Here is a 14,295-nt window from a genome sequence, read left to right on the forward strand (position 1 = left end):
ACCAAAGACATGTGGCTGAATACATTTTGGCCTAAATGTATGACTAAAATTGAGTTTATTGGATTTTTCTAATAACAAAAAGTAGAAAATATCATTTTTTTTCAAAATTTGCGGTCTTTTTACGTTTATATCGCAAAAAATAAAAATCGCAGAGGCAATCAAATACCATCAAAAGAAAGCTCTATTTGTGGGAAGAAAAGGACGCAAATTTTGTTTGGGTACAACATTGCATGACCGCGCAATTACCAGTTAAAGCAGCGCAGTGCCAAAGTGTAAAAAGACCTCTGGTCATTTACCAGCAAAATGGTCCGGTCTGAAAGTGGTTAATTTACACTTCTGTAATATCCTACACAGTATTTGACAAGATGATATAATGCAGTATAATTACTCAAAACTCCCCCTGCAGTTTTTAGTATGTAGTAGCAACACTGCAAGGCCTTACAGTAAGGATATAGTCTCTTGTCTTCTTTTCTTCAGCTAGCCATTATACTGCAATATTTGTATTCCACAGGATTTTCAAGCAGTAATGTAGCGTAGAGTAGGATAAAACGGTAACTTTGATCGTGCAATATATTTGTGAACTCCTTTCCTGGAAATGTACTCTCAGCATTAGTCACTTGTTACTGGAATTTAGGCTTGAGGCCTATGTGAGTGTGAAAAGAACTGTTCTGTGGGACTACCCAGTAATGCCATAAGATCAGTCTAAAGCACATACACACGATAGGACTTTGTACAAATTTTCCCTTGGATTTTTGTACAAAGGGCGTCGGCCCTGAACTTGTATTGCATACACACAGCAGGACTTTTTCAGCCAACTTTCACCAAATCATGGGGTTTTTCTGCTCTTTACCGCCACCTTTGGTCAACTTCTGTATTGTTGTCTGATCTTTTGCATTAGTTCTGAGTATGCCTGTTTGTACTTTGTACAAAAGTCCTATGGTTTTGCCAGAAAGTTTGTCCGTTCGCACAGCCAATAAAAGTCAGATGAAAACCAAAAAAGTTTGTCCGATGGAGCGTACACACGGTCGGATGTTGCTCCAAAACAGCTAATTTGCATGTTTGTTGTCAAAAAGTCTGATCGTGTGTATGGGCCTTAAGTGTGTGAAGTACGGTACAAACTTCTGGGCAACAGCCCTCTCACAACACCATGTCTGGACAGATGGATGCCTTCGCTCCTTTGTTTCTCAATCCTGCTGCCGGCCACACCGTCACTGTGCCGCTCCACAAGATGACCAGGAAACCCTCAATGGCTCTGGTGTCTCTGGATCCTTCCTGATCCGACCACGCCGCTACTCCAGCATGCTGTGGTGTAAACTGTCTCCAGTGGTTTCAACTGTGTTCCGCATCGAGCAGGCCGCTGCTCTTTGGACACACACCCACAGATCCCTGTAGGCAACCAGCATGCAGTTCAGCCACTCAGTGTTCATGGGTAAATAAGTGGGCATTGTGGGTAGGTGAGTCCTTTCTCAAAGTAAACAATTAAGTCACTTGCTGCTTAGCTGTTATGAGAAAGTTAAAACAAGTCGTTTTCAGTGTACGCCAAGTCTATATCTTTACCTGCCAAAGCAAAAAGAATATTAATATTTTTTTACCTTTCTTCTCTAGGTTTGGAAGCTCTTCATTCTCTTTTGGTTACCTTATTTCAGGAATTTCCAGAAGATTTTCTACTGATTTTGACCTGCAGCAGGTAGGTGTTACAGTTAGTATTAGTGTTGTGGATTGATTAAAGCTTCTCCTATCAGCAAATAATTCCATGCGCTAATAAGCACAATTCATAACTCTAGTATAATGCCGGGAAAGTGTACTTGTTTATCTCCAAGTAAAACAGACAGACACTGGTATCACGTTGAGCTTAACAGAATCCTGCCATAGAAAGCCCTACTGCTTTTATTTATACTGTAAACATGAATAACAAAGGAAGGTGGTGGCTTCAGAATCAGCCAATTAGACACTTGTATTCTTTCAAAAGAACCAATCACACACATGTATATATTCAAATAGAATTCCAGTAGTGACGTGTGCAGAGCCATGTGGCAAGCGTCTTGTGAGGCACAAAGTGTCTCACAATTTGAACACTACTTACATGAACATGATCGTGTGCACATTTCCACTGCTACCAACGATGCGAGCCGTACTCCATCATGGCTCAATGAGCCATGATTTTTGTATTGTTATGCTATGGTTCCCATGTATGCAGATTTGCTTGCTTGGAGCATTAATACAGTCGCCATGAGGTGGTCTCCTGATGAGGCATAAATGAACATCCCTAAAAGAGCAAACAGATCTGCCATGTCAACGGGAAGGTTTCCGCAACCAATGGACTTCCACCAATGTCTGTATGTGCGAATGCGCTCGCGTGAGCGTATTACAGCAAAACTGACACTGGGGGACATCTGACAACATGCATTAATACATTTTTTTACAACACTAGGTAATCAGAAGAATGCGTAGAGGCTTTTAAAAACATGAATTTACAAGGAGCAAAGTAGAGTCATGTTTTCCCAGGGCTTATTCTTAAAAACTGAGAAAAGAAAACACAGAGGCATGTTGTACACGGAGCAAATATCTTTCCTGCAAGCACGGGCAAGGGTAGGGGAAACCATCCCTGTCGGGAGAAGACAGTGATTATTGCTAGCAGCTATATAGTGATAATCGAAAATAATATTGAAAAATAATAATGTTAATGAAAAATCCAGCAGATTGGTTGTACCCAATTGATCTATCAACTTGGTACATTCACCCTGCCCATACATGGTTTGTAGCTCAATCGGTTCCTGCTGAACTGGCCAATATTTAAACCGCCTATGGCTGGCATTTTGCCCCTTGCACTCAGACGTCATAATTTACTGATGTTTCTCAGGAACTTGTTGACAGAAAGTCCCTAAGTAAAAAACTGCATGTAAAGACCTAAGTAATGCATACTGTATATAGATGAGTACAATTCTTCTTCATTTCCAGTATTATAATATACTGCATTCACTCCTCCACCGGACAGTCCCCCTGCACTCACCTCTTCACTGCACAGTCCCCCCGCACTCACCCCTTTACTTCACGGTCCCCCCACACTCACCCCTCCACTGCACAGTCCCCCCGCACTCACCCCTTCACTGCATGGTCCCCCCGCACTCACCCCTTTACTGCACGGTCCCCCCAACTCACCCCTCCACTGAACAGCCCCCCCCCCCCCACTCAGCCCTTCACTGCACGGTCCCCCCACACTCACCCCTCCACTGCATTTTCCTCCCGCACTCACCCCTCCACTGCATGGCCCCACCGCACTCACCCCTCCACTGCACGGTCCCCCCGCATTCACTCCTCCACTGGACAGTCCCCCTGCACTCACCTCTTCACTGCACAGTCCCCCCGCACTCACCTCTTTACTTCACGGTCCCCCCACACTCACCCCTCCACTGCACAGTCCCCCCCGCACTCACCCCTTCAGTGAATGGTCCCCCCGCACTCACCCCTTCACTGCACAGTCCCCCCGCACTCACCCCTTTACTTCACGGTCCCCCCACACTCACCCCTCCACTGCACAGTCCCCCCCGCACTCACCCCTTCACTGAATGGTCCCCCCGCACTCAGCCCTTCACTGCACGGTCCCCCCCGCACTCAACCCTTCACTGAATGGTCCCCCCGCACTCAGCCCTTCACTGCACGGTCCCCCCACACTCACCCCTCCACTGCATTTTCCCTCCGCAATCTAGGCTTACCTGTAGGTCAAAGTGGTTTGTAAGGGTTTACAACCAGTTTAAAGCCCATCTCCAGGCCAAAAAAAAAATTATTCCATGCAGCGGGGCAGTGCACAGGTTAAGAGCTTGTTGTTGTCTAGGGGAGAGGAGAAGCAAGATATACTTACCTAAACCTCCGATCCTCCCAGCACAAGACAAGTCCAGCCCCCCGACGCTCCATCGGCCTTTAGTTATGGAGTGTTCCTGATGTCATCACTTCCAGAGCAGGCTCCATATACCGCACCTCTGGAGCCTGGGGAAGATTCATTTTCTGATGGAACGAAGGAACGGATGAGTATAACTTTCTCCTCACCCCTAGACAAAAGGAGCAGTTGATCTGTGCAGTGCAGGCACAGCTCAACTGCATGGGAAAACTTTTTTTTGCCCGGAGTTGATCTTTAAGTTGATTTTGGCTAACATTTTGGATATGCTCAACTTATATTGGGAAACCACTGTTGTTTGTAGAAAAGGGAAACTTTGATAAAATGAAATACTATGTACAGTAATCATATACAGATGTACAGGAATCCATTTGGAAACTTTTAATTTCCTCTTAAAAATGACAATTATTCTCTTTCTCACCAGCTTGAACAATTTAAAAGGGATAATGAAGCAGTAGGTTTTGGCTCAGGTACACGAGCTCTGGAGCAATCAATAGAGAAGACCAAAGCAAACATCAAATGGGTAAATGAAAACAAAAAGCTTGTTAAGGATTGGTTTGAAGGCACGGTAGTAAAGTCATAGAAGACAAGCATACATCAAGTCTACCAGCCACACGTGCCTCTTCCAAGGACTACTTGCCACTCTTCACAGATTATGAAGCTGCAATGGCTTTGTGGTTAGCACTTCTGCCTTGCAGCACTGGGGTCCCTGTTTCTTAACCCCAATCAAGACACTATCTGCATGGAGTTTGCATGTTCACCCTGTGCTTGTGTGGGCTTCCTCTGGGTTCTCTGGTTTCGTCCCACACTCTGAAGACATGTTGGTAGGCTAGTTTGCCTTAGTATGTGGGGTAGGGCACCTGTAAGCTCCTTGAGGGCAGGGACTCATGTGAATGTACAATGTAAAGTGTTGCAACAGCTGATAAAAGAACTATATAAATACCTGTAATTAAAGGGGTTGTAAAGGTTCGTGATTTTTCACCTTAATGCATCCTATGCGATAAGGTGAAAAAACACCTATCAGTGACCGGCCCCCCAGCCCCTCCCCATTTTACTTACCTGAACCCTCAAACTTGTCCCACAGGGACGCGCTGTCTCTCTGCTAGGGAGTTCTCGGCTGTTGATTGGATAGATTGATAGCAGCGCAGCCATTGGCTCCCGTTGCTGTCAATCAAATCCAATGACGCAAGCGGCGGGGGCCGGGACTGAGTCCTGCAGTCAGTCCCTATGGACACGGAATGCTGGACTCGGGAGCGCGTCCGCAACGTAACCCCCCAGGAGAGAGCGTCTATCAGGGGGTTATCTGATGTGGGGAGGAGCCGAGAGAGCTGCTGAGGGACCCCAGAAGAGGATGTTCAGGGCCACTCTATGCAAAACGAGCTGCACAGTGGAGGTAAGTATGATATGTTTGTTATTTTTATTTTTTTTAAAACATGAACCTTTAGGCCCCTTTCACACTGTTGGACCGTTCAGGTCCGCCTGTCAGTTTTGACGTTGGACCTGAATGGGCACTCCATGCTGGTCTATGGAGCAACGGATGTCAGTGGTGACATGTCCGCTGACATCCGACCCGGTCCGATCCGCCAAAAGCAGATGGATGGCCATACGTCCGGGATCAGTTGCTGGTGGATCGGATCGGGTGAGATCAGATGAAAACGGACATGCTGTCCGTTTTCATCCGGTCTCTCCATAGAAACCAGCGGCGCTCGACAAGCCCCTCCCCACTCAGTGAGCAGAGAGGGACCTGTCATCCGCCGGCTCAGCGGAGATCAACGGAGAGATCTCCCGCGGAGCCGGCGGACAGAGGCTGGTGGGAATGAGGCTTAAGTGTCACTTTAAGTAAGAAAGTGGTTGTACGAGGACAAATACAAGATCCAGTCTTATGCTAGCTTACTTTTCTATCCTTGGTTTCTAAGGTGATTGAGAAACATTGATTGCAAACTTTCTACATAAATATGGCGAGGAATTTTTTTTATCGCTCAGGGTTTAAACAGTATGCTTATTTCATATGGAAAAATATCCTGCTTGCACTGACATTAATCTATATCATAAGCAAATCAGGGGGTCTAATTCACATGAAAGATACAGTAATCATGATGCAAGAGGGAATGACTACAGCAACAAATTACCAAACGCATCCCTTCTCATTAGCTGCCCCCCTGCCTGCTGGGAATGTTAAGTTTCAGGTCGCTAATTCTGTCATTTACATAAACCTCAAAGTAGGTGCAAACACAATTCCTAAAATCTCAGACTTGCTTTAATGTGCTTGTGGGGTTTTATAAATCATTTTCAATATTTTGCAGCTTTTAATTAAAGAGTATAAAAAAAATAACAAAAAAAATGTATGTACTGTAAACCATTGCTACACAAGTCATATTGTAACTGAATGTTCTTAAAAATGACCTTTCACTTTCAATCTGCAGCTCTGTCATTTTCTATAAAATACAATGCAACATGGCAACCTGGAGGCGTTCTGTACACAGATGCTGTACAGAACACCCCAGATATGTCATGTCCTGCTTGTGTGATTGGCTCACTGATTTTCCCAGAAGTCTGCTCCAAGATACAAGTTAGATTTTGGGCATCCTCTGCAACAAAAATGTTATATTTGGTGAGATACTCCCAAAAGAAAATCATGTCTAAAGGGATGTAGACACTGTCACTTTCCTCAGAGGCCTGCAGGTGCGGCAGCAGATTAATAATTATAAACCACTCCCATACAGATTCACTCAGTACACAGACAAACAAACAGCTATTTCTTCAGAGTAAATAAAGGTAGGAATCTGCTACAAAGTTTGTTAAAATCCTTGCAATTTACATTAATCACCCAGAGGGAAATGCTTTTTCTCAACAAAAGTGGAGTTACTCTATAAAGCAGTAGCAAACTCAGACAACCTTACTCCAAATCTGTAATATGCAACTCCATATTGCTCTTTATAATCATTGCACCATATACAGTATGCAAATAAAACATTTTTACTTCCTCTAATAAACTTTTTCTGAACACTCGAGCTTGTATGCAGCCGCCGCCATTATAAGTCCTGTCTTCTGCGTGCCAACAGTAATGTATTTGCACCCTCACTCTTTCTTCGTGTCCATAATCCCGTGCATGCACATTATTCCCCAAAGCCAAGCCTCGTTTTTGTTTCCGGTTACTATGGAAACCGTGTCCAGCTAAAAGGAGACGATCCTGCTGTTGCCCAGCTTCTCAATGGGGAAGGAGTTTCGCGGGATCTTGGGGCTGACACCGACATTAGGAAATGATGCAGCCCCGGCATATACACAGCAATTTTTTCTGGCAGCATAAGCTAACAGCATATGCCCTGGTGACGTCATTAAAAAGAAACACAAGGATTACACCAAAAGCAAGCAGGTAATAAGCGATAAAGACAGAGCACACAGGACTATAGGCTGCACTAATTAATTTTAACTACCTAAAGAGATATAAGGCAGCAGGTCGGCTCTATTGTACAAAACTACGTACCTGTATGTAATTTCATGCAATAGACAGCAGGGGGCGCGTGCGTGCTGATTAGCCAGAGGGGGAACCAATCAGCGGGTCCGGTGTACGCGATTTCCGCCGTGACACACCGATCGTTTCCCAGAGAGGCAGAATGGCGATCTGCCTATGTAAACAAGGCAGATCATCGTTCTGGCAGGGGAGAACACAGAAATCCTGTGTTCCTGCTAAGCAGGAACATGGATCACTGTGTTCCCCCAGTCAGTCCATCCCCCACACAGTTAACAAGCACCAAACTAGGCCCACATTTAACCCTTTGATCGCCCCTGGTGTTAACTCCTGCCCTCCCAGCATCAGTACAGCGACAGTGTATATTTTTCGCACTGATCATTGTAATAATGTCACTGGTTCCAAAAAAGTGTCAGTTTGATGTCCAATTTGTCCACCACAATGTTGAAGTCCCGCTAAAAAACACTGATTGCCCCTATTACTAGTAAAAAAAAAATCCCATAAAAATATCCCATAGTTTGTAGACGTGATAACTTTTGCGCAAACCAATCAATATACACTTATTGGGATTTTTTATCCAAAAATATGTTGCAGAATACCTGTCGGCCTAAATTTATGAAGAAATTAGATTTTTTTTTTTTTTATTATTTATTGAATATGTTTTATAGCAGAAAGTAAAAAAAATTTTTTTTCCAAAATTGCCCCTCTTTTTTTGTTTTTAGCGCTAAAAATAAACCGCAGAGGTGATCAAATACCACCAAAAGAAAGCTCTATTTGTGGGAAAAAAAGAACATCAATTTTGTTCGGGTACAGCATCACACAAACGTGCAATTGTCAGTTAAAGTAATGCAGTGCTGTATCGCAAAAAATGGCCTGGTCATTAAGGGGGTAAAACCTTCCGGGGGGATGAAACTGGTTTGAATGAGTTTACAGCTGCTTTAAATAATATCCTTTGTGCAAAGACCACCATCACTATCAGGAAATCTGTCCTGAAAAATGCCATATAACCATTACTTGAGTGCATAAATTAAGCCAATATGGGTTGCAAAGGACAACAGCTTGGCTGATACATAAAGATATGAAAACAGAATTTATTAACAAAATAATAAAAATGGCAATTCTTTATGTAAATTAGACATCATTGCATTAGGGATTATTTAGACTTGCAGTTGGGTGGGTGTTAAAAATGCACAGTTTTTAGTGCCCCCTTAACCTGCAAAGGCAGTGGACGGGGTTGTTCAAAAACTATCATTCCTTACCCATTCAGCAGGCAGTGAGCCCACCAAATGTGTCCCATTCAAGCAAATTGGAAAACACCGCAAATCCCCTGCTGTTGCAGTGCATTGGTGCAGCAATTATGGGATTAAAACAGGTGATGAAGAGCAGTGGCTTTTTGTGCTCAAAATTTTTGGGGGGCACAAACAAACTGAAAAACACTGAAAAAAAAACCATCAATTGCAGCCTCACTGCCATCACTGGCAGCCACTGTGCCCATCATATGCAGCCATTGTGCCCACCATATGCAGCCACTGTGCCCACCATATGCAGCCACTGTGCCCATCATATGCAGCCATTGTGCCCATCATATGCAACCTCTGTGCCCATTATATGCAGCCTGAGACATGACATCACCTCCTCACCACCTGTCAAATGCCTCTGAAAAGGGATACAAATGCAGATTGCTTTTTCAGAGAATTGGCGGTTTAACATATAAGTCACCTTTGTCTATTAAACACTCCATGTTGAGGTTCCCTCAAATAATGAATAAAGAAATATACAGTACAAGCATTTTGAACTGGGATCAGACCTGTAATTCCCAGGGCCAAGTAGTGGCTGGTGCCTCCATTTCAGTCCTACTTTTGCTGCACTGACTATACTTTGGACCAATTCATGTTCCATCTTGCTTCAAAGACCTCATTAAGTATATTAAGGTTATATACATTGGATCCTAAAAAAAAATGATTTTAAAATCTCTATGTAAAATAATATAATATAGACTTTTCAAAAAGACACACTGAGAAAATGGTTATTTTGTTATATAGTCTTGACTGTAAAAATAAAAATTTAATAGGAAACCTTTATTTTGTCATTTGTTTTTCTAATGGGTTTGTGATGTTATAGCAATAAATGACACGTACATTTTAACCTCCCTGGCGGTATGATTCGTTCTGGTTTTAGGTGCTGAAAGCAGTATAATTATTTTGCATGGAAATTTGGCGTTTTATATTGTAGTCCTGTAATTCTTAGGAATAACTCTCTTAAATCTGTTCAAACCAGAGTCTAGCAGACATCCCGGGTATGACGAAGTTTATAATATAATAAATAATAATAAAAATTATTCAATAATGTAATCAAATCCTAAAACACCGAAAAGGGGACACTTTCTGGTTGCGATGGACAATCTCCAAATTCCAGCCATAAAAAAACAGTATTTATAATATAAAAGTGCATGCAGGGCACTGCACAGACCACTAGGGACAAAGGGGGTGTGTATTTTTTTATACAGTACTGTAATCTGTAAGATTACAGTACTGTGTGTGTTTTGTGTACTTTTACTTTTTTGAATTTGGCACCGATCTCCGCTCCCGTGCACCGTAACGTCGCAGGGAACGGAGCTCGGCCGCATTCGGCACTGTGAATCGAGCGGAGGACGGCTCGATCACACAGCGTGGAGGACATCGCTGGATCCAGGGGACAAGGTAAGTAACTTCTCCATGTCCTCCCTGTATCCAGCGATGCAATCCCGAGTCTGGCTCGGGGGTTACTGCTTGTGGAACTAAAATCCCAACCCGAGCCAGACACAGGATCACCGCTAGGGAGGTTAATGAAAAAAATAAATGGAACAGAAGCAAAAAGCCCATGATTACTTTATTGTGGTGTTTTAGCAGTCATTGTGCACTAAGGCCGGTTCTCACCAGAGCACAATGCAGAAAAGGTGCATCACATATTAACCCCCTTTGCCCCGGCCCTTTAAAGTGGAAGTAAACCCATGGATTTAAACAGTTAAAAAAAAAAAGGCATGCCGGGAATGCTAACTGCACATTGGCTATGCTCTCAGCCAAACTATCAAACCATCCAATGGCTGGTGTCATAACGAATCACATGTGCAGCACCATAGCAGTTGAAGATTAAACAGAGGCAAAGATGGCAGCTTCCTTGGCAGAAAACGATAGGGGAGTTTACTTCCACTTTAAGAAGTTTTAGATGCAGGGAGGCAGGGCGGGGTTTATGATATAGGTGACCGCCGTGATTGGCTGTTACAGCGATCACATGATTGGAAAGCTCCTGATTGCATGGTACGCACTCTGGGTCGACTAATTGGTAGACAAATATGCGGCCACTCGGTGCCAAGGCGCACCCGCCAAGAGGCCACATATTTGTGTACTGTCAGTGCCTAGAGGTTAACCCCTTTCCGACCAGCTTAGATCCCTTTAACAGGGTTTTTTAATGCCTGGGGGGTGAGTAGGACTGTCCAATCATGTGAATCATTACTAGAGATTGGGAGCTGTCTTTGATAGCTCAGTCGCTATGCTGGGAGCGTGCAGTGAGTTTATTCTCAGCACAGAAACCTTGGCACGTATATATATATATATATATATATATAGTGTGCGGGCATTAAAGTCTGCACCCATATGTGTTACATGGGTGGCAGGAGTTTAAAAGAACCTTGTACTGAAAGAAAAACAAGGGGCTACCATTGCTGACCTCCTTCTAAGAATATCATATGACTCTGATTTTAAGGCCTCCTTCACACATTAGGGGTATGTGACATGAATCAGCAGATTCTTGCGGCTGGGATCACAAGTGCATGCAAACAGCTTCAGCCGCTCAGCCTGTACAAAGCAATGACAGGCTGAGAGGAGCTGTCGCTGTTTGCATGTATCTGCACATCCAGAAGTTACCTGTGGCTGGGAACAGATGAGCGACTCTAGACATAGACATATGTGTCCAGGGCCAGACATATATACTTAACTATTATGCAAAAAAAGCCGCGCTTATGGAATAGGCTGCAATCGAACAGTGATATATATAAATGTTTATGTACCCCCAGATTCTTTTTCTCTTAACAGTTAATTTCGCAAAAAATTGTAATTTGTTTTTATGAGGTTGCTGCCTCCCTGAAAACCAAAGGCTGCATTCAACAACCTGGGTTTGGAAATTGAATAATTGTTGTGGGCTGTTGGCGCTACCTCAGGCTGGTGTTCAATCCGAACCTGCCTTAACCGTTTATTATCCCTAAAGGCTATGTGTATATATATATCCTTAATCCAACCAAATGTGACTATACACCACTTCTATTAATTACCACATATAAATTCACTGGTTTCAAAAGAGCTGAAAAACAAAAGCCATACCCAAACCACAGAAAATCAAATACTAAATAATATTCACACTATTCTGTGATGGTGAAAAAAATCCCTATATATATGGGAAGTATAACATCTATACTTCCACTGTACGTGTACAATCCTTGTGCTAATTGTTAAATTATTATACTATAAAGGCCCCCAAGCCTTAATAGCTAAATTTATGTGTACCACCAAAACCTAAAAAATGCAACCTTATTCAAAACCAAAAAAATCCTTATAAACAAAAAAAAACAAAAAACAAAAAACAGAAAATGTGAAAAAATAAATGTGAACATATACAAAATCATATATATAGTCCAAAGATAGTCTTTCTTCAAGTATTCCCAGAAGTACAATTATTCTGCTTCAAGTGACAGAAAGGTGACTTTTGTGATTATGCCTGTTTACTGGTGACTTCCGTGCTTTTCCCCCTCAAGGGTCCCCACTCACCGAATCCACGCACCCCCTAGGGGGTTACACGCCTGTAATCTGTGTTCCACTTTATTGAGGATCCCACTGCTTGGCTCTGTCTTCAACAGGTCCTCTCCAGGGTTTTTTTAAAAGAGATGGGAGAAAAAACTCCTTTGTCCGCCAGTAGTTCCTCAAAATGAAAAAAATCCACTCATGGTGTAGTATTTTGGTTTACTAAATACTTAAGTTGGGGGGAAGGGGAGCAGGCTACAAAAAAATTTTTTTTTTTACTTAAAAAAAGGGGAATTTTTCTTTATAAGTATGTATATATGGTGGGAGACTGGTAACCACTTAAAACATGCTTTATTGCAGGAAAAATATTACAAAAAATATATAATTAAAAAGCTTTTCCATATGCCACAGAGATTTCTGCACAACACTTTGTACAAAAAAGTCTTTTTAGAATTTCCACAACATTGCAATCTATAACAGTTGCACTGCAAAAAAATTCTTTATCCTTATATATGTATAGCAGTCATACACTTCAGAAGATATAAAAAATCAAAAAATTCAAAAAGACTGGCAATAATAAAAATAGAAATAAAAATAAAAAATAAAAATATAAAAAATATATATAAAAAATTTTTTGTATAAGAAAGCAACAATACAGTCCTACTTTATATACTTATGTATAGCAGCGCTGTACTCCGTCATATGAGGCCTATACCCCTAAGTATACACCCTCCTTCTATGGTTGGGGAGCTCTGATCTCTCTTTAGGGGGTACCGTTTTCCAGGCTCTATAAGGCTACTCATATGCTGAGATTAGTATTGTTTAGCTTTTAGATGTTGGGCATCTTTGCACAAATATAAGCAGAAAAAATGCAAAGGCCACGATGCAAAAACAGCACTCCGGTTTGCGAAAATCCCTCTGAGCGAGCGGCGTGCGTTCCAGCTGCGCTCCAACGGGTCAGGCGCACCGGAAGTGACGTGGTGTGCGTAATGACGCTGTACGCGTTTCGTCATAGACGTCCTCAGCAGCGGACGTCTATGACGAAACGCGTACAGCGTCATTACGCACACCACGTCACTTCCGGTGCGCCTGACCCGTTGGAGCGCAGCTGGAACGCACGCCGCTCGCTCAGAGGGATTTTCGCAAACCGGAGTGCTGTTTTTGCATCGTGGCCTTTGCATTTTTTCTGCTTATATTTGTGCAAAGATGCCCAACATCTAAAAGCTAAACAATACTAATCTCAGCATATGAGTAGCCTTATAGAGCCTGGAAAACGGTACCCCCTAAAGAGAGATCAGAGCTCCCCAACCATAGAAGGAGGGTGTATACTTAGGGGTATAGGCCTCATATGACGGAGTACAGCGCTGCTATACATAAGTATATAAAGTAGGACTGTATTGTTGCTTTCTTATACAAAAAATTTTTTATATATATTTTTTATATTTTTATTTTTTATTTTTATTTCTATTTTTATTATTGCCAGTCTTTTTGAATTTTTTGATTTTTTATATCTTCTGAAGTGTATGACTGCTATACATATATAAGGATAAAGAATTTTTTTGCAGTGCAACTGTTATAGATTGCAATGTTGTGGAAATTCTAAAAAGACTTTTTTGTACAAAGTGTTGTGCAGAAATCTCTGTGGCATATGGAAAAGCTTTTTAATTATATATTTTTTGTAATATTTTTCCTGCAATAAAGCATGTTTTAAGTGGTTACCAGTCTCCCACCATATATACATACTTATAAAGAAAAATTCCCCTTTTTTTAAGTAAAAAAAAAAATTTTTTTGTAGCCTGCTCCCCTTCCCCCCAACTTAAGTATTTAGTAAACCAAAATACTACACCATGAGTGGATTTTTTTCATTTTGAGGAACTACTGGCGGACAAAGGAGTTTTTTCTCCCATCTCTTTTAAAAAAACCCTGGAGAGGACCTGTTGAAGACAGAGCCAAGCAGTGGGATCCTCAATAAAGTGGAACACAGATTACAGGCGTGTAACCCCCTAGGGGGTGCGTGGATTCGGTGAGTGGGGACCCTTGAGGGGGAAAAGCACGGAAGTCACCAGTAAACAGGCATAATCACAAAAGTCACCTTTCTGTCACTTGAAGCAGAATAATTGTACTTCTGGGAATACTTGAAGAAAGACTATCTTTGGACTATA

The 14,295-nt window shown here is 42.3% G+C and overlaps 1 protein-coding gene across 1 annotated transcript in view; it reads left to right on the forward strand.

Annotated features, from left to right (window-relative positions):
* Positions 1–9,440, forward strand: part of LOC143964141 (aminopeptidase N-like) — a 133,592-nt gene extending 124,152 nt beyond the window's left edge. Inside the window, exons 20-21 of the mRNA XM_077473836.1 lie at positions 1,606–1,687; positions 4,317–9,440. Of these exons, the coding sequence (XP_077329962.1) occupies positions 1,606–1,687; positions 4,317–4,475 (241 nt within the window). The 3' untranslated portion in view covers positions 4,476–9,440. The remainder of the gene's footprint in view (positions 1–1,605; positions 1,688–4,316) is intronic.
* Positions 9,441–14,295: the final 4,855 nt, after the last annotated feature.

The sequence above is a fragment of the Lithobates pipiens genome, unplaced genomic scaffold (genome assembly GCF_037356315.1).
Source record: "Lithobates pipiens isolate NorthernLeopardFrog02 unplaced genomic scaffold, aLitPip1_a1.2 Scaffold_8, whole genome shotgun sequence".
Classification (NCBI taxonomy): domain Eukaryota; kingdom Metazoa; phylum Chordata; class Amphibia; order Anura; family Ranidae; genus Lithobates; species Lithobates pipiens.